This window comes from Equus przewalskii, chromosome 16 (assembly GCF_037783145.1).
Source record: "Equus przewalskii isolate Varuska chromosome 16, EquPr2, whole genome shotgun sequence".
Classification (NCBI taxonomy): Eukaryota; Metazoa; Chordata; class Mammalia; order Perissodactyla; family Equidae; genus Equus; species Equus przewalskii.
In genome coordinates this window covers 9,815,022-9,835,074 of record NC_091846.1, presented here as the reverse complement: position 1 = coordinate 9,835,074, position 20,053 = coordinate 9,815,022, and the positions used below count along the sequence as shown (strand labels likewise).

Sequence of the window (20,053 nt, the reverse complement as noted above, 5' to 3'; positions counted from 1 at the left end):
AGGCAACAGATGCTGAAGAATGTGGGGGTAAGGCCCTGGGCTGAAAACTGGGATAATGACAGAAAGTGTGTCTAAATAGCACTCCCATGCACCAGGCCCAGAAAGGAACCAGTATAGACTGGAATACTGGAGCAGAAGGACGAAAGGCAGCAGAAGAGAGGTTTCCAGAAAAAAAAGAAGGGGAGGAGGACTCAAAAACTGTGAAGCATTTGAGTGTTTAGAAAATTTATTGATAGGTGTTTGAAGAATTTGGAAAAAAATTCACAATGTGTACATTAAGAAAGCAAATGAAAACACAAGGCTATTATAATTCCAGGAAAAATAAAGAGTTATAAAAGAAATGAAACATACGTTTACTGCTTGGCTGGAGAGGGAATATATGTATATGCATAATAAACAGTGAGTACTGATTTAACCAAAAATGTAATCATCTTGGAAGGGCAGGGAGAGGTTAAACAGAGATGGGTCCAGGTGTTGGGGTAAGAGCGCTAGTCCTCAACTCCTGTATAAGGAGAAAACTGTATAAAGGTGGAGTAAGCGTATTGTTTTAAAATGTCAAAGTAAATACTACCTGAAAGGTTTAAAGTAGATGCCTGGAGATGGGGTGGGCGGGGCACTGCTCTTTTTTCCTTTCAAGCCTTGGCACTATTAGCTTAACAAAGAATTTATTACTTGGATGAAAACAAACCTTCCAGAAAGATTCTGAGGGGTGTCTTGGCACAGTGAAGGGCATCAGAAAAGGTAAGAGAAGGTCATCATCAGTGCTTCTTTACTGTATCAAATTAGACCTCAAAACATTTCCTTGTAGAGATAAGGACTACTGAAAATAAAGGTTAAAGAGGATGTATACGTGTGTGAGTGTAGTAACAAAAGAGAGACAAACTGCCTAAAATGGAATCCACCTGTGAGTATAAAGATATGGGGCTCCTGGTAACACTAGAAAAGGTAATTCTGACCAGTACTCCCACTGAGGACAAAGAAAAGCTGGCAAAATATAACAAAAACACATCTGCTCAAGGGCAGCAGAAAGCTTATAAGAGGATGAAGAATTAGCAGGCTGAGATCTGGGAGAAGATGAAAATTCAGACAGATGAAATTAGATTAAGGAAATCCCAAAATTCTAGTGACTCTAGGCACTTGGCAGAGCAGAGAAAAACGGAAGTTTAACATCCTTAAAGGGAGAAAAAAGGCAAAAGAAGGAAAGACACTAGAAGAGTGGGGTCAGACAGTCACCCTAAGTGAGCCGTTCAGTGGTATTTTGCCTGAGACAGCTTGTTTATCGGCCAGAGTTCCTGACAGAGACATTTTGGCAACTGATAAATATACGTTAACTCAAACTTCTGAAAAGTAGGGCTGTAGTCATCACTTTCAATACTACACATTAAGAAAAGAAATCTAAATCCACCTTTCTTTTGTTCTAAAAATAGTAAGGCAATTTTAACTCACTTTTCCAGTACCATTTTCCTTATCTGTGACTTATTGTTGCAACTGTTACATGGACCAAAATGGGCAGCATTAAGTGGGTGCCACTCAGGGATGACATTTGTAAAGGTAACCAGATTCTTCATACATCTATATGAAAAGAAGACATAACTTAAATGAATTTAAATTCTTTTACATTAATTTAAATCAATGTTTAAAATAAAAGATACTTTCCTATTCCCCCAAATCATATAATAATCTGCCAACATTCCTCCCTAACCCTAGTAAAGCTCTCTGTGAAGGTTGTTCACATTAATTACCCACAGTTCTTCAGCTACGAGATTAAGAAAATGTTAAAGGCAGGGTTTCTCAAGAGTGATCCCACTGACACTTTGCAGTTGGTAACTCTTTGCTGTGGGGCACTGGCCTGTGCATTATAGGATATTTAGCATGATTCCTGGCCTCTTACACACTAGATGCCAGTAACAGCCTCCAATTGTAGCAACCAATCTGTAGCTATCTTCAGGCATTGCCAAATGTTCCATGGGGTGCAAAATAGCCCCTAGTTGAGAATGACTGTTCTCAGGTTTTCAAATTTATTAAGAGTTCACCGCATACTCAAAAAGTTCAAAATCTGGCTATCCACTGTTGACAACCAAAAATGAAAAGGGGCATTTCCAAATATATAAAGGAATACATACAACTTAATTTTCTTTTCACAAGTTACACAAGTTCTAAATTTACACTTTAATCTGAATACTTGATAGCAACAGCCATCTAAAAAGATGATCTTTAAAGATGTACACTGCACCTCAACTGGAGTTGCTTTAATATCTTTAAGAGAGCAATTATTTATTACCTAAGAGACACCAGCTTCTCTTCTAAACAATAACACTGATAAATCATAAGTAAGATAAACAAAGGCTGTTAAAAATACATCAGTTCTCAGGGAAGCTAACATTTTAAAAGCAAAGCAGCATAAGGCTATCAACAAATGCACTGACTGTATTTCTGCTAAATTCTCGGATCTCAAAGATAATCGTTAAGTAAAAGCTCTTATTTTTTAGTTTATAAAAGGGAGTTTGTCTCAGCAAATAAGTGCTAATGCTCCACATGACATCTAATGTTTTGGAGCACTGACTATGTGCAAGGCAGGGCACTGTGCTCAGCACTCCTCTTCCAAACAATCCTAAGTGACAGGTACTTTTCCTATCCACATCGTACAGATGAGGAAAGGGGAGTACAGAGGGCACATCAGACGACACATGACACACTTGAGATTTAAATCCAGGGAGTCCATGTTCTTAACTGCCTCCAGAATACACTTTCTAAATCAAGGAAAAGCTCTTAAACCGGCACTGAAAACAGCAGCACAAAAACAAATGAGTTTGCTGGATATTCTTCCATCAGATTAAATGGAAGTAAGTTTTAAGCTATGATATACTAAAAACTATTTAATGAAATGCCACTTCATTTTAGCTTTTTCTCTATAACTACTTTTCTTTTTAGAACAAAGGAATAAAAAAAACGGCAAACCCCAGTGGCTGGTGGCTTCTTTCCCTTGAGCTCTCAGAGTTTTTCTATATAACTCCAAAATGCATTTATCACCTTGTCTTCAAAGTAAGTTAAAGCAGCCAACAAACCAAAATAACTACTCAGTCACTAGCCCTCTATTATGTGTTTATATATTATCTTCCTAACTAACTAGTCTGAATTTGGCCAGGACAAAGATTATTTCTGTTGAGTTCCTGGCACATAGAATATACTCAATGAAAAGCTGTCAAACAACTGAGATGTGGATTTTGGAAAAGCTATAATTAAGCTGATTTTAACCATCAAGCTTGTTTATATTATTTAAAATCCAGGTGGTGATTAGGGAGTAAAGCAGAGTGAGCAAGAAAGTCTTAGAGGCCAGAAAACCTAAGCCCGAATTTAGCCCCTTACTAGTGTGTCACCTTGGGCATCTGTTTAACCCCTTTCAAGCTTCCATTTCCACGTTTGTCAAATGAGGAGAAAAGCATATAATTCATATAAATCAATGCTAGCAGACCTGGAAACACATATTTGTTCTCATACTCACTCACTCACACAAAATTATTTAAGTCCTAGGTATGAGTGAAATGCTAATTCTCACTCTATTCTAGTACTTTTGAGCTAACTGGAAAAAACAAATGTTTTCTGGTTCTCCTGCTTGCATTCCCTAAAGCATTCTCTCAGATTCGACTCTCCTTGACTGATCCCTAAATACCTAAAAATAACCTCAATTTAGATAATGAATATCTAAGTAACATTTTTCTCTCACATTTTTATTTAATAACTTTGGGAGACTCCAAATTTTCTAATTTACTTGTAGGTAAGTTTGAGAAAAGAGGAAAAGATTTATCTCTATTATAATAATTTGAATAAATGACCTATAGAACCAGTTTGGTAATCTTTTTAACTGCCAGCCAGCAACTTTCTCATATACAAAGTGAGGGTATCATGTCTGATGAAAACTTTCTCTCCCTGACTCCTCTTGTAAAATCTAATTTCTCTCCTTATTATGTGGTGGGTATGTGGAAGCAAAAGAAACCTGCAGCTGCTTTCTTCCCCATGCTTCCTCCCAAGTACCAGTCTCAGGACCGTGCACATCACTCATGGTCCCTCTGGTCCTCACCTAGAGGCCAGGGAAGTAGAAAGCATGGCTGAGACAGCTCACGTGTAGGAAGATTCTGGTGGTGGCTGGTCTTTCATGGGACTAAGGGAAGGAATGGGAAAGGGTAAGTTACCTCTGAGAATTGCTGCCAGACTCTGGGAGCCTAACATCAGTTTCCATGATGTTAAAAACATAAAGGAAAAACCCTAATCTCTAACAGAGGGGTAAACAAAACACCTACAGTTTCAAGGAATTCTGAGAGGTATTCTTACTCAGCAGGGAATCCAGCGGAGAGTGGAGAGGAATGTGCTACTTTTCCCATTTGTCCCCACTTCCCACTAAGAAATTCTTAAGAAAACTCCTACTAGTAATCTATCAAACCTTGGGGGTTTTTTGTTCCTCCAGCTTAAACAAGCAAACAAACAGCATTTCTGCCACTGAAATTTTTCCTCTCAACCTCAATGGTGGAGAGACTTCAAGATATGGTGGGAAATTTTATCAAGGGTAGCAGGAACCAGGTATAAAGCAGTGCTACAAGGGGAAGCACATTTTATTCAAATTTTATTACTTGGAATCACTTTCAACAGAATGAATCTGTTTTTAAGAAACAGAAAAACTAACCTGTTTTGATACTTGTGTCCACACTGTGAACATTCAAAGTTCCAAGAAAAAGAATACGTGAAGAGCTTTTCAATGTGTGGTTCAATTTTTAAGAGCAGAGGAAATGCAAACACGGGGCTTTCCATGTCACCTTCAAAAGGAAAAGAAAAAATTATTGCTCATAATTAACTAAAAAAGAAAATCAACCAAAGTTATGAACTGTTGTCTTTTCTCACTATGTTCACAGTACGAATATATGTGAACACATATATGACAGAGTAAGCTGGGTGAGGGGAAGTTTTTGAAGCATTTTTCTAAAAATGTGCATCACAAAGATTTAATTATCACTTCAGTCCATAATTTTTCTTGGTGGATGCTTACAAAAATTTCTTATGACAAACAACACAAAAGACACATACTGTCTTCTCAGATCTTTTTAGCTTTCCTCAGGAAAAAACTCCCTCAGAACTGTAACAGCCCTAGAGCATTATAAAAATGAAAAAAAATTGTAAATTATTTGCTACAGATACTAAAAATAAACACTGTAGAATAATTTCAGACTTGGACAAAAACATTTAAAAATCATTTCTATTCTGACCCTCTTGTTCTACATGTGGAAAGAGCACGACACACAAGGGCTAAAAGACAGCCTCAAATCTCCCGACTCCTTGTCTACCACTCTTCTTAATCTTTTAACAATTAAACTTAAACAACTTTAAGACTAGAAGAGATTGAAGTTTGTTGTCATTAAGACAAAAACTGAAGGGTGAATGCTGTCTTCCAGTTTTGAGATCAGCAAGCAGCTTGTTCAATAGGAGGATTTACATTCCTCTCTTACATTCATTCTCCAATCAGGTTCTTTCCTTCCTATCTCAGGGGAGCTTAGATGCTGCCTTACGGATTTGGCCCGAGAGCAAATAGAGTCCTTCCATCCCTCATCTCCCTCCCCTGGGACACTCTCACTTCCATCGTCAAGCTCTCCTCCTAGTCTGGAATGACAGTTGCCCAGAACATAGCCAGGAAGAGTCACAGTAGGTGTTATTGCCTAAGTATACTCTATAAATATCAGTAGTTACAAAGCCTATTTTAATAGTCACCTTTGTGGTACAGTCCCATTGCTATTTTTGTACAAAAACATAAAATCAAAACGTTTTTTATAAGTAGAAAGAAATATAAATCAGTCTCCTAAAAAAGAACATACGCAACACCATATGTGTAAACAGTGCATAGTATAGCATGAGTCTGTGATTAGTTATGAGCCTTTAAATGCTTACTCTAGGGGCCGGCCCTGTGGCCAAGTGGTTAAGTTTGTGCACTCTGCTTTGGCAGCCCGGGGTTTGCCAGTCTGGATTCTGGATGTGGACCTATGCACTGCTGATCAAACCATACTGCAGCGGCATCCCACACAGAAGAACTAGAACGACTTACAACTAGAATATACAACTATGTACTGGGGCTTTGGGGAGGGAAAGAAAAAAAAAAAGAGGAAGATTGGCAACAGATGTTAACTCACGGCCAATCTTCCAAAAACAAAAAAAGATGCTTACTTTATTGTAACTAAATATTAATTTAAAAATTAAATAATTTATACTTCATAATGACAATAGAATCTTCAGGTCTAAGAATACATAAAGTTCTCAATGAATCAAAATAAAAGAGCTCAAAACACACTATTAAATAAGTTATATCATTACAGATCATTTTAAGTAATTTATATAGCTCCTAAACCAATCTTAATTATTTTTTCCTTTGATTACAAATTTTATAGGTTAACATAAAGGATCCTACGTGAAAACATATAATACAAATGCCCAATTCCAATTTTTATAACCTCCTGCATAAATTAGTTAAGTGGTTTCTTTGCCTTGACTATCTTAACCCCAACTCCTAAATTTGCATCGTTTTTCCCTAAAATACCTTCATTTGCCACAAAGCACACCTTTCAGTGAGTGCTATCTAGCTATTCGGGTTTTCTCTTCTGCTAATTGCTCATTAATGTCTTCTGGCCACTCTTCTATCAGATTGTCTTTTTTTTAAACTGACGTATGAGAGTTCCTTATAAGATATCCTGGATATCAGTTCTCTGTTCTATCTTCGCCCAGAGGTTTTAAACTTCAATGTAATCACATTTACCAATCTTTCATGTATCTTATTTAAGAAATTCTTCCCCATGAGTGATAAAATATTCACCTATATTTTCTTTCAAAGTTTCACAACTCTGCTTTTCATGTTTATGTCTTTAAATATGCTCAAGTTTCTTCTGATTATGGTGGGCCGTAGGGATCTAACTTTCCCCCCGTATCAAGAACCAATTGTCCCAGCACCATTTACTGAACAGCCTTTTCTTTCCCCACTATTATCTGCATCACCACTTCTGTCACGGTATGAAGTAACCAAAAGGGGAGGGTCCTGATCTGGACTCACTAATTTGTTCTACTGGTACAAAATACTCAGAGACTAAATTACTCTTTAGACCTACATAAATAAGTAAAAACTGTAGCAATATTAGCTTTTTCCTTAAAAAAAAAAAAAGAATATAGACAGAGGGAAAGAAAACACCAAATTGAAGATAGTAGTTACCTTTATGAGGAGGTAAGGAAGAAATGGGAGAGACACAAAAGGGTCTTCAGCTGTATTTGTTATAGTTCTTAAATTGTGGGGAAGGAGTGCAGAGAGGATAGTTTACAATGTTTTTTTTAAAAATAATCAAAATGATGAAGTAGCTGATCTTAAAAATGTAACCAACATACAGGATCAGTATAGATTCTACTTCTCTTTCTTTAGTACTTTAAAATACACATTAGGGGCTGTTCCCATGGCCAAGTGGTTAAGTTCACGCGCTCTGCTTCAGGCGGCCCAGGGTTTCGCTGGTTTGGATCCTGAGCGCAGATATGGCACTGCTCGTCAGGCCATGCTGAGGCAGTGTCCCACATGCCACAACTAAAATATACAACCATGTATATTTTTTTTTTAAAAAAAAAAGATTGGTAATAGTTGTTAGCTCAGGTGCCAATCTTTAAAAAAACAAAAAAAAAACCACATTAATTTTCAGAATGAGGACACACACTCTAAGACTTCAAAGTGCTCTCTGAAGTAAAGATTAGATATCATTAATAAGATCTTAAGCTCTAATATAGTACCTATCACTGCTGAATGAGTAGTACGAAACAAGAGAGGGATTCTATTGCAGTAGAAGGGCTGTATGCTTACCCACTTGTTATGACTGTACAAACAATAATTTAAAAATTCCTTCTCTGTTGGAGAAAAGCAGGCCCAAGATGGCATTGGAGCAAGATGCAACCTTGTCCAAGTATAATCATCAGGGATAAGAAGGGGGTGACTCAAGCTGGGGGGAAACTGTTCTTTAATTCAATTGGGAATTGGAGTGGGGACCCTGAATGAAACATCTCAGGTCACTCCAGGAGGGAAATGATACTGGCAAAATGCAACATGGGAGCCCCTCAGTCTACACTCTGGTGATCTTATGGATGAAGCTCCTTTGAAATGAGTATTACTCAACAGATCAGTGGTTGGGGTGAGGAAAGAGGCTGACTACAAAGGAGACTGGGGAAAATTTTTAGGGAGATAGCACTGTCCTATATCTTGACCGTGGTAATGGTTATACAACCGAATACATTTAAAAAAGGTTTTACTGTATGTAACTTACACTTTGATAATAAGAAAAAAAAGAATTATTCATCCCATCTGAGATCCCACCTGATGATAAATTAGAACAGCCCTTTATACAGAGAGGAGGCAATGAGAAAGATCTGGCATATGGAAAATCAGTTTATTATCATAAGAACAGAGTAAACTTATACATGTAGGAGCTCGCAAAAAACAACAGTAAAATTAGGGGACAGAACTGTGGGACAAAGAAGTAGGAAATATTATCATGCAAAAAAGACACTGCTTCCAGATACAGTATCTGGGTCTGATGAAATAAATGATGCTCGTTGAGAAAAACTTGAAGGCAGTGATATTTTACATAATTTAATATGGGTAATACACTAATAGGGGTATCATATATCCTGCTACTATAACACAACAGGAAAGTTAATACAAGGATAAAGAGAAATAAAACAAAAAGACATTCCCCTCAAAACAAATTGTTACCAGCTCCTTTTTGCAATACTACAAAAACTTAGAGAGACCCAGAAACTCTAGCACCCTTGCTCCACTCTGCTTCCAGAGGCCCAAACCTCAAGTCAACAATTGAGGACAAAAGTCTCATTCTTGTGCCCTTTTTAAAGGTAAGAGAGCTTTCCCGAAAGGTCATCAGTATATTTCTCCTCATGTTCCATTAGCAAAAAACTGTTACCATGCGTCCATTCCTAAACCAATCACTGGCAGGGGAGTAGAACTGCTATGGCTGGTTTAGACCAGAGTTCTCAACCCTGTCAACCCATAAGAATCACGCGGGGACTTCAAAAAATTACTGATACCTGAGCTCCATCCCTGAGATTCTTATTTAATGGTCCCCTAGCACTAGTATTTACTTTTAAATTCTCCAGGTGCTTTTTAATGAACAGTCAAGGTTGAAAATATTGGATTAGTCTCCTGGTGGAAAGTACTGGAGAAGCAACCAATGGTGTACCCCCTGAGAATTCGCCTAGTTCTGAGAACATCCTCTCTCAAGGGGTGGAACAGACGCCTGCATGTTTATATGGAACAGCTGTGCCTACCAATGATTTAACCAGGCATAGATGCTTAAGTGAAACTACCCAGATTCTCTCTCCCAAGAATGTGATCATCCAAAGTAATAAAACAGTATTATATTTCCTTACAATGTAAGTATTTCTTTATGGTAGATGAGCAATACAGTTAAATCACACAAATTACTTACCTAATGTGCATCTAAGCTGAGGCTGAAGCCTAATAAAAATTTCATCTCTGACTTCATTCAGACAGGTCTCTATCTTTGCAAATATTTCGGAAGTAAGTTTTTTACAATCTCCATCTAAAAATATAGAACATTATCAATTTCTCATCAATTTGTATCTTTTCACAAAAAATTAAGACATTACCAAGAATGAAGGTTTATCAGAGTCAATAAATTTTGCAGAGACAAAATGGAAAATACAAAATTTCCTTAATTCTTCCTCCTCTCTCTGTGGTATACCATATATAGTCCCTCAATATTTGTTAACAACACAATATCATCAATACTGACTGTGTGGGCCAACATCATTCTGCCTGAGTAAAATCTCAGTGAAAGCCTTTCTCATCCAAATAATCACAGGCCTAGCATTAGAGCTAAGCTTTCAGATATTCTGCCTAGCTTTGAACCAGCTGAAGCTCTCTCTTTACATGTGATTATTACTCACGCTAGAGGCATCTAATCATTTATTCCTCTTTGCATAACTTTTATTGAACGTACCTAGATCATAGGAGCAGATAAATTCATAAGGAGTCTTAATAAAGTTATGATTATTTCCCAAACTAAGAATTGGTATATTTCCCTCCTTCCATCTTTCTTTGGAGGGGGTGTGAAACGGTCTTCAATGACATCATAGTGTTTATACAATTCCATATCCTACTTTTTCCCCAACACAAATTTGCTTCATTAAAAACTTTGTAGGTTAGGGGCCAGCCCGGTGGCCGAGTGGTTAAGTTCGTGCGCTCCACTTCGGCAACCCAGAGTTTCACAGGTTCAGATTCTGGGTGCGGACATGGCATCGCTCACCAAGCCATGCTGAGGCGGTGTCCCACATGCCCCAACTAGAAAAACTCACAACTAAAATACACAACTGTGTACTGGGGGGATTTGGGGAGAAAAAGGAAAAAATAAAATCTTTAAAAGGAAAAAAACAAAGTCTCCCTTTAAAAAAAAAGCAAACTTTGCAGGTTAGTTATTACACTTTGACTTAACCAGTTTTATTAACCATTCCTCTATTGCTGGACATTTAAGTTCTTTTTTCAATAAATATTACCACGATAAATGTCTTTGGGCATATATCTGTTCATGTTTTGGATCATTTCTTTAGGGGAAAAGTCCTCAAAATGGACTTACTGTGACAGAAAACTATCCAAGATTAATAAGAAAATTATTTTGAATAAAAGCCTCCATATACATTTGACTCTAGTTACTCTTAAGCTACAAATAAATCCTTTCACTCAAATCTCTTACTAACAAATAATTCATACAGCCTGATCACACTCTGCTTATGTTTCACTATGAAAATATCTAGAATCTCCTATAATATGAAGTAAGCATTAACCAGAATTTTTGTTATCTGACCATGCCAAAAAAAAGAGAAAACCTACAATTCAAAGTAATGCAGCTCAAACTAATGTGATTACAACCATATTATAAAAACTACAATTATTCTGTAAAAAGTTAATATAAGATTAAAATATGAAATTAAAATTAATTCAACATTCAGGTCAAAATTTGAATGAGAGGTATGCTCTTTGGAAATAATCAAACAACCATCACTTACTCAGTAGTGGGGTTCCTGTAATTACAGAAAACAGGAATAGAAGAAAAGGCAAAGGCAGAAATACTTGTGAGAAAATGAATCTTAAAAATTGCAAAAAAATTAAATCTCAAAGAAACTCAAGTTGAAACAAAATATTTCTTATCTAACCAAATTATAACTCGTTAAATGTTTATACCCAAAGGTGATTAAGAGTGCTCGGGATGTTTTCTTCTACATGTGAAAACAGAATTATGTGTTGGTATAACCCTTCTGGAAAGCCATTCAGAAAGACTCTTTATATTCATATTTTAATATCCCTTCTAGGAAATAATCAGCAATGGATTCAAAGGACATATGGATATCTGTCATGAGGTTTATTCATAATAGTAAAAAATGGTAAGCAGCCTGAACGTTCAACAACGGAGAAACAACATACAAAATTAATTTAAAGACTGTATGACCAGTCACACTGAATAAACGCAAAGCTTGTTGTCCTACCAGACAGCAAGACCTAAAAAGCCCTAATTATTAAAACAGTGTGGTATTGGTACAGGGACAAAGTGACCAAGAGAACAAAATTGAGAGTTAAGGAACAGCTGCACACATACATGGAAGGTAATATGACGAAGGTGGCATGGCAGATCAATTAAGAAAAAACTGGCTATAAAATGGGGAAAAAAAGTGGATCCTTATCACATACAAAAATTAACTCCAGTTGAATTAAGAATTTCAATGTCAAAAGCAAAACTTCATGACTTTTCAGTGAAAACATAAGTGAATGACTTTCCAGTCTTGGGGAAAGGAAAGATTTCTTTTAAAAGCCACAAACATTACCAGCTACAAAAGGAAAAATTAACAATTTCTGTACATCAAAATATAACTTTAAAAAAGTAAAAACACAAGATACAAATTGGGAGATTTAACAACACATAGCTGACATAAAAATAGCAAGGACATATAGAAATTCATACAAATCAGTAAGAACATGACAGAACAAATAGGGATAAGACACAAACAGGCATTTCACAGAAGAGGGAACATATGGTCAATCTACACATGAAAAGTTGTTCAACCTCTTTAAAATGTGAGAAAGGCAAATCAAGATCACATTTTACATCCTTCAAAGGGCAAAAATCTCCAAGTGTGAAAATAACCACGGGAGAATATATGGATCAGGAAGATCTCTTACACAGTGCTAGCGGGAGTGCTGAGTGGTACAACCACTCTGGAAAGCAACTCACCTATCTTGTAAATCTGAACTCAGAGCCTGGGATTTGGCAATTCTATCCTATAGTATATCCAAGGGAAACTCGTTCTTTACACCCCAGGAGACTTGCCTAAGAATAGTCACAGCAGCAGTATTTATAATGGCAAAAAACAACCCAATGACAGATGAATGAATAAATATACTGATATATTTACAAAATGGAAATATATACCAATGAAAATCAATGAACCACAAACAACTTCAATAGATAGATTTCTATAAAAAGAAAAAAAAAGGTCCCAGAAGACATACTGTATAATATCTTTTATAAGGTTCAAAATAAACTAAATTAGACAACATATTGTTTAGCCATACATATGTAGGAAAAACTATTAAGAAAAGAAGGCATGATGAAACACATGCCAGGATAACGATTCCCTTTAGGGAGAGGTGGAAGATGGGATGGGGAGGAATACATGGGTAGATTTAAGTCATTGGGAATATTTCAATTCATCTTGGGTTGGAAGGTAGGTTTACGGGTATCCTATTTTACAGGAAAACAAACGCAAAAATATATTCCCTCATTGGAAGAGAGATTTTGGGGGAGTTGTTGGATTATGGGTGATTTGTACTTACTTCTTTTTTCTGATTTACAGAAATCTAAAAACTCAAAATTTTACTTTGATGGACTTTGTGATGACCACCATTACCCTGACAACTAAGATACAACCACGGCCTCTTTATTCTTTACTCCTAGTTTTTGAAAAAGACGACCTTTTGGGCAGTCATGATAATGCAACTGGTATTATCTTAAGCTTCATGACACTAACCTTGAGCTCCTGGTTCCCGGGTTTCTATATAAAACAGAAGCTACTGATGGCATCTTTTCTACATGCTATGAGACAAAACTCAACATTACCTCTGTAAAAATTCAAGAGAAATAAATATTATTACCAACCTTCAACTCCATCCAATTGACTGGTGTGGAGCAGCTTATTGGCTTGATCATACTTTGTAAATAATCGCCAGAACACAGATTCCTCTTTAGAGCAGAGGTCAGTCACAGTGTTTTTTAACCCTTCCAAGTGCACCAATGCCGAGAGGATACAGTCTAACCAACAGAGAGCATAAGCATTTTTCCACTGGACACATAAAGTCTGACAAAGTGATGTACATCTGTTCTCCAACGGCATTTCCAGTCCAGATGTGCATCCTTCATTTTGAGGGGAAGTCCCTCCAGTTCTGGAAACATCAATTGTAGCAGGATCTTCTTCAGCAGCCACATCAACAATATTAGCTTCCAAAATCTCACCCTGTTCCAAGGAATCAGCTGTCCTACCTGGCTTCTGCTGACCACTGTGTAGCACATCAGGTAAGTCTGATGACGTTTCATCACATGCTGCTTCATTCTGTTTGCTGTTCAAAACTTGTTCACCATCAATAACAACACGACTTTTAGTCTTTTTGGAACATGCTACAACAGGGGAATCTTTATAGTTGGTTTCCAAGAGCTTTCTTTTTTGAGGCTTATTTGTAGTGTGACAATCTTCCAAATCAGGAGAAATTAAGTTATTAAGCGATTTAGAGCCCAAAGGATATATGCACTAGAAAGAAAAAATAAAATAATAAAAACTAAAAAATTCAAATAAACTCAAGTTTTAAAAACTTTATAGTTTCTATGTCATGAAAATTACGTTTAAAATTTTAGCACTGATTTGACATGAGAAGGTATATTATCAATCTAAATTTGAAGGAACTAGGGATAAACAATTACTCAATCAAAAATTTGGCCCCTCCAAAAATTATTTTTCCTAGTTAATTTGAACACTCAAAGGTTTAATCTGAGGTACACTAGGGTAAACTAACAAGGAAAATATACATCTTTTTGCTTTAATAAAAAAATCTAACATCTAGTGAATTAAAAAATTTCAACAATTTAAAGAAACACAATGATGAGAATTATTGTTTTGGAACAGGTACACTGCTCAACATTAAAAATTAGAAAAATATTTTCAAATTAAAAAAGCTGCACAATTTCTATGTTTCTTAATTTTCAAACTGCATATTAACCTGAGAGCACATCAGCATATCAATTTTACATCCTTATTGGATCCATGAGTCAAATTGGCTGAATTTTAATGACTTTGTCATATCTCACTATGCATTAACACAATTTCAGCCAAATATCAAAAGTGTAAACAAATCACTAAAATAATCAATGAATTTTCCCTAAGTTTGAAAACTAGAAAAAATATTTTCTAAGACAAATTCAAGAAACCTATATATCTATGTATCTACAAATCCATGTGCCCTCATTTAAAATATGCCTTCTTCTACACAAGTACGGTAGACTGCTATCTTGGTGGCCTCTAGCAAAATAAAGAACTACACTTCCTGGTAGTCATGTCCTCAGAGAGTCAGCCGCCTGCCACACAACTCTAGGCCTGGCCATGACTAGCTTTGATGGGACATTAGCAAGCATGATGCACATGGAGACCTGAAAAGCACTGGCTCATTAGGATTGTCCTCTTGGAGCTCTCCTTCTCTGGAACACTCCTTCTTAGTCCCAGCCATCATACTGTGAGGAGCCCAAGTAGCCTCGTGGAGAGACCCTCATGGAAAAGGACTGAGATCCTGGCTGACTGCCTGAGCTGAGTTCCCAGGTGGCAGCTAGCACCAGCTGCCAGCCATGCAGACATTTCAGCTGTCCCAGCCAACAGTAGGTAAAGTGTAAGAACCGCCTGGTCAACTCACAGAATCATGAGGAATAATAAGTGAAGTCATTAAGTTTTTTTAGTCACTAAGTTTTGAGGTGATTTGTTTCAAAGTAATAGGTAAATGAAATGCATTAAATCTTCTCATTTAAAATACAGCTTGTTCCATGCAAGTGAACACTATACTCATAATACTGCAATTATGAAATTCTTTAACAGGACAAGTTCTGGATTCTTCTGACTGTTACCAACTGGTTGTACATTCACCATTAACTAACAATTTGACCCTCAACTTTATTCCTTGAGATTATTTTCTAAATCTTACCAGATGTCAGAAAATGGAGAACATTTTAAAATCAATAGAAATACTTTTGTATTCAAAGAATCATAAAAAGGTATATATCCAAAAAAATTGAACGGAGGATCTCAAAGAGATATTTGCACATCAATATTCACTGCAGCATTATTCACAATAGCCAAGAAGTGAAAGCAACTCAAATGTCCATGGATGGGCAAATGGATAAAGAAAATGTGGTATAAACATACAATAGAATATTATTCAGTCTTAAAAAAGTAAGGAAGCCCTGTCATGTACTACAGCATGGATAAAACTTGAGGATCTTCTGCTAAGTATAATAAGTCATCATAAAAAGACAAATACAGCATGATTCCACTTATATGAAGTACCCAGACTAGTCAAATTCAGAGAGACAGAAAGTAGAATGGTGGTTGCCAGGGCTGGGGGAAGGGGAAGTTGCTCTTCAGTGGGTACAGAATTTCGGTTTTGCGAGATGAAAAGTTCTAGAGATCTGTCACCCAACAATGTGAATACAGCTACTAACACTCCTGAACTGTACACTTAAAAAGGGTTAAGATGGTAAATTTCATGTTGTTTTTTTAAAACTAAAAATTTTTAAAGAATTTTTTTAAAAGAGGCAAAAATTAAAAAACAAAAAATCTTGACCAATCTCAAGCAGAGTTGAGACCATGGTGTGCACATCTTACCAGCACCCCTACTCAATTAAAAACAACAATAAACCATAAAGGGCCTGGGGTTGCAAAATGTAGTGTCCTAAACGGTTTCTCCCCTACACTATTTCCAAATGTCTTCACTGACTTTTCCTTCTATAATCTGTGCTCCCATCATAGGGTCAATCTAAAATCTAATTTGTCCTTGCCCCAATTTTTCCCTTTTATAAATTAATGCTTTTGGATTTTTATTTCTTTATACCTGACTTTAGTTTCTACTTTATTTACAATGAACACATATCATTTTTATAAATAGAATAAAAGATTTCAGTGTGTCTCCAAAAGAAAGAAGTCAATAAAACAAAACCACACACAGAACATTAATTTTTTAGTCTAGTCCAACCATCTAGGACCATTTAAAATCTAATGCTGGAAAAAATCTAATGCTGCCTCTTTTACTGACATTTGGAATTGATTTTGGATTTTTCACTGTTTTTACAAAACAGGAATAAGGAAAATACACCACATTATCTTATATTCGGATAATTACCTGTAAGGTATGACCAAGACAAATTATAAAAATAATTTACATTTATTTTACAAATGAAGAAAACTAAGAAAATAAGTACTTTCTTTGGTGACTTAACACTAATGATTTAAAAGCCTTTCTATCATAAATTTCATTTTTTTAAAAAAAAGACTACATAATTAAATGTTCCAATAAAAGAATGAATAATGGAATACTCAAAAAAATAGGAAGATGAGTTAAAATTCCGTTTGAAAATACAGTCTGTGTTGTTTAATGACAGAGACACATTCTGAAAGAACGTACTGTTAAGTGATTTCGTTGTGTTGGAACATCAGAGTACACCAAAGGGAAACAAAATTCACGACCCCAAAATGGGCCTCTTTAACATGAAATTATTTTAGGCTGATTATTTTTAAGAAACAAAAGACTCAGCTTTTCTCATTACCTCATCCTTAACTGCTGCAGATGAAAAAAATCTGTCTCAGGAAGCAAGCTATCACCTTAGCATAGCGTGATGGTAAAAGGGAGGAAACGAGGAAAGGTTGTTTTGTTGGCTCCACTCTGTGTTCTTCTGTTTCTGTGTGGCCAAACACTTGTTTTCTAAACATTTGCTCCTCTTCACCTGTGAATTGCCTGTGTTCCCTTTTGAAGTCCCCGACTCTCCCTACCACTAACATCTTCTTTTGTCTTCAGCTGAGGAGGGTACTTAAGGTGAGGGTTTGGGGCTATTTTGGTGAGTTACTCAGTTTTTCTGGGTTTCCCCCATGTATATGTTATTAAACTTTTATTTGTTTTTCTCCTGTTAATCTCTCAAGTCAATTTAATTGCGAGACCAGCCAGAACTTAGAAGGTAGAGGAAAATTTCTTCCTCCTCTACTGAATTTACACAAACCTAGATGGTATAGCCTGCTACACACCTAGGCTATATGGTACTAATCTTATGGGACCAGCATCACATATTTGGTCCATTGTTGACCGAAACACTGTTAGGCAGCACATGACCGTACTTGAGAGTTTCAATTTGTTATTAATTTTGAGCTAGAGTTTGAATATTAGTGTTTTTTCCAAATTAAGAAACATATTTTAATGTAAATATCTCATTAAAAGGGGTTTCCCATGTGGTTCTTTGTAATTTAGCAACTGAAAGCAGAATATCTGGTGGACTCCAAATTTTATAATAGAACTCCAGAAAAACTAATAGTTGGATTCAAAGGTCTTATAGACCAAGGATCAGCCAACCTTACCTGAAAAGACAAGAAAAATATTTTATGCTTTGTAAGTCAGTCAGTGTCTCTGCCTGAACTGCTCAACTCTGCCACTGTAGTATAAAAGTAGCCATAGATAATACATAAATGATAGAGAGTGGCTATGTTCCCATAAAACTTTATTTATGGACACTGAAATTTGAAATTAATATAATTTTCATGTGTTAGAAAAAACTGTTCTTCTTTTCATTTTATCCCAGTCATTTAAAATGTAAAAATCAGAGGCCAGCCCATTGGCGCAGCAGTTAAGTTCGCATGTTCCGCTTCTCAGCGGCCCCAGGGTTCGCCGGTTCAGATCCCGGGTGCAGACATGGAACCGCTTGGCAAAAAGCCATGCTGTGGCAGGCGTCCCATGTATAAAGTAGAGGAAGATGGGCATGGATGTTAGCTCAGGGCCAGTCTCCCTCAGCAAAAAGAGGAGGACTGGCAGCAGTTAGCTCAGGGTTAATCTTCCTCAAAAAAAAAAATAAGTAAATAAAATGTAAAAATCATTCTTAGCCCATGGGCCATATAAAGAGTTTGCTGACTCCCAGTGTAAACCAATCTACTTCATAAAATACACTGGGCTCTTATTAATGATTAGAACATTTTCTAAAAACTAGATCAATAATTAATTACTCTAAAATTCTTTTTTACATTTGCAAAGTACATATTTAAAATTTTTGGTTATGTATCTTTCCTCATCACTTAAAAAAGAATGCTTCAAAAACTAAAAACGCAGCTAAACCATTTAACCTTAACAGCTATAAACCTATGTCCTGAACACAGGGGCTTCTCTATTCTGGTAGTCCGTGGTAAAGAACTCTACTGAAATACTACGTATTGTTCAGAACAGGAAAAAAAAGTATTTTTTTCCCTAGAATCAGTAAGATTTATTTTTTCTCTTTCCAGCGTCCATAATTCTACGACTTTATTCTGAGCTAGCTAATGAGTAAACTCTGTATAGTTGGCTGTTATGGACGAGCCGTCAAATCTAAAGTCAAGTCTTCCCCTTGCACAGAGCGCCCATGATCTGCCCCAGGGATCTCCTTCCAGCAATGCTATGACGCTTTCTCCTATTTTCCCCTCTCTCCTGGATACAACCAGCAAACATACTGTTATTTCTCCAAACTTAAAGACAAACAAAACTTCCCCCTTCAGGTACCATCTCCCATCTGAATTTCTCAATTCTTCCTCTTCCACTTTCTCTCTCTCTCACTGCAACCAGGCTTTTATCACTACTACTTTACCCAGGTTATTCCCATCAAGGTCTTCAATGACGCCCACAGTACTCTAGTCCATAGCTAGTTGAGTCCTCATCCTCAAGGTGTCACTGGCAATGACAGTTAATCATTCCTTCCTTAATTAAATATTTTTTTCACTTGACTTCCAGGACAATATACTCTCCTTCCTGGGTTTACTCCTACCTCACTGACCCCTTCTTCTCTCACTCCTCTGCTAGTTCCACTTCATCTCCCCAATCTCTTTGTGCTGGAGTATTCCAGGGCTCAGTTCTTGCAGCTCGTTATCCATACTCCTAGGTAAACTCGCCCAGTCTCATGGTTCAATTTCTACACGCTGATGACTCCCAAATGTCTATCTCCAATCTCAAACTTGCCACCTAACACCAGACACATAGATCCAACTGTTTACTCCACATACCCACAGACAGCGGACAGATGTCTCAAGCTTGACTGGTCCTGACATCCTGATCTTTCCCTTTCTCTTCGCAAAGTCTTTCTCATCTCAGTAAGTGGCAACTCCATTCTTCCAATTATTCAAGCCAAAAATCCTGGAATCATCCTTGATTCCTCCCTCTCCTACCATGTATCCCAATCTTTCAGCAAATCATTTTGGCTCTGCTTTCAAAATATACACAGAATCCAGCATGCCTCCTCCCCTCGGCCAGTACTTGCTCCCCCTGGAATACTAAACTGCCTCCCAACTAGTCTCCCTGCTTCAGGTCTTGATCTTTATACATATTTTCAACACAGAAGCCACAGTGATCCTTTTAAAATATAAGTCAGATTATGTCATTCCTCTGCCAACATCCCTACTAGCTTCTTCATTTCAGTCAGAGTAAAAGTTGGAGACCTTACAATGGCCTAAAAGGCTCCACTTGGTCCAGCCCTCTCCCCATTATTTTTCTGACCCACTTTCTATTACTCTGCTTCACTTACTCAGATCCCGCTCTGCTGGTTTCCCTGCAGTAGCACAAACATGGACACGCAACCTCCACTCTCTCAGGGCCTTGTACCTGCTACTCTCCCTGCCTTGAAGGCTCATTCCTCAGATCCGCGCATGGCTTGTT

The 20,053-nt window shown here is 36.9% G+C and overlaps 1 protein-coding gene across 7 annotated transcripts in view; it reads right to left on the bottom strand.

Annotated features, from left to right (window-relative positions):
• USPL1 (ubiquitin specific peptidase like 1) overlaps positions 1-20,053 on the bottom strand; it is a 35,433-nt gene that overhangs the window by 8,267 nt on the left and 7,113 nt on the right. For 4 of the 7 annotated variants that reach the window (XM_008517552.2, XM_008517544.2, XM_008517567.2 and 1 more), the window contains 4 exons: positions 13,245-13,890; positions 9,504-9,617; positions 4,679-4,808; positions 1,447-1,572 (listed from right to left, as the gene is read on the bottom strand). In XM_008517552.2, coding sequence (XP_008515774.2) covers positions 1,447-1,572; positions 4,679-4,808; positions 9,504-9,617; positions 13,245-13,890 — 1,016 coding nt within the window. Of the gene's footprint in view, positions 1-1,446; positions 1,573-4,678; positions 4,809-9,503; positions 9,618-13,244; positions 13,891-16,943; positions 17,263-20,053 lie in introns of those variants that run through there. The other 3 variants (XM_070577912.1, XM_070577910.1, XM_008517560.2) reach the window with 3 other exon arrangements.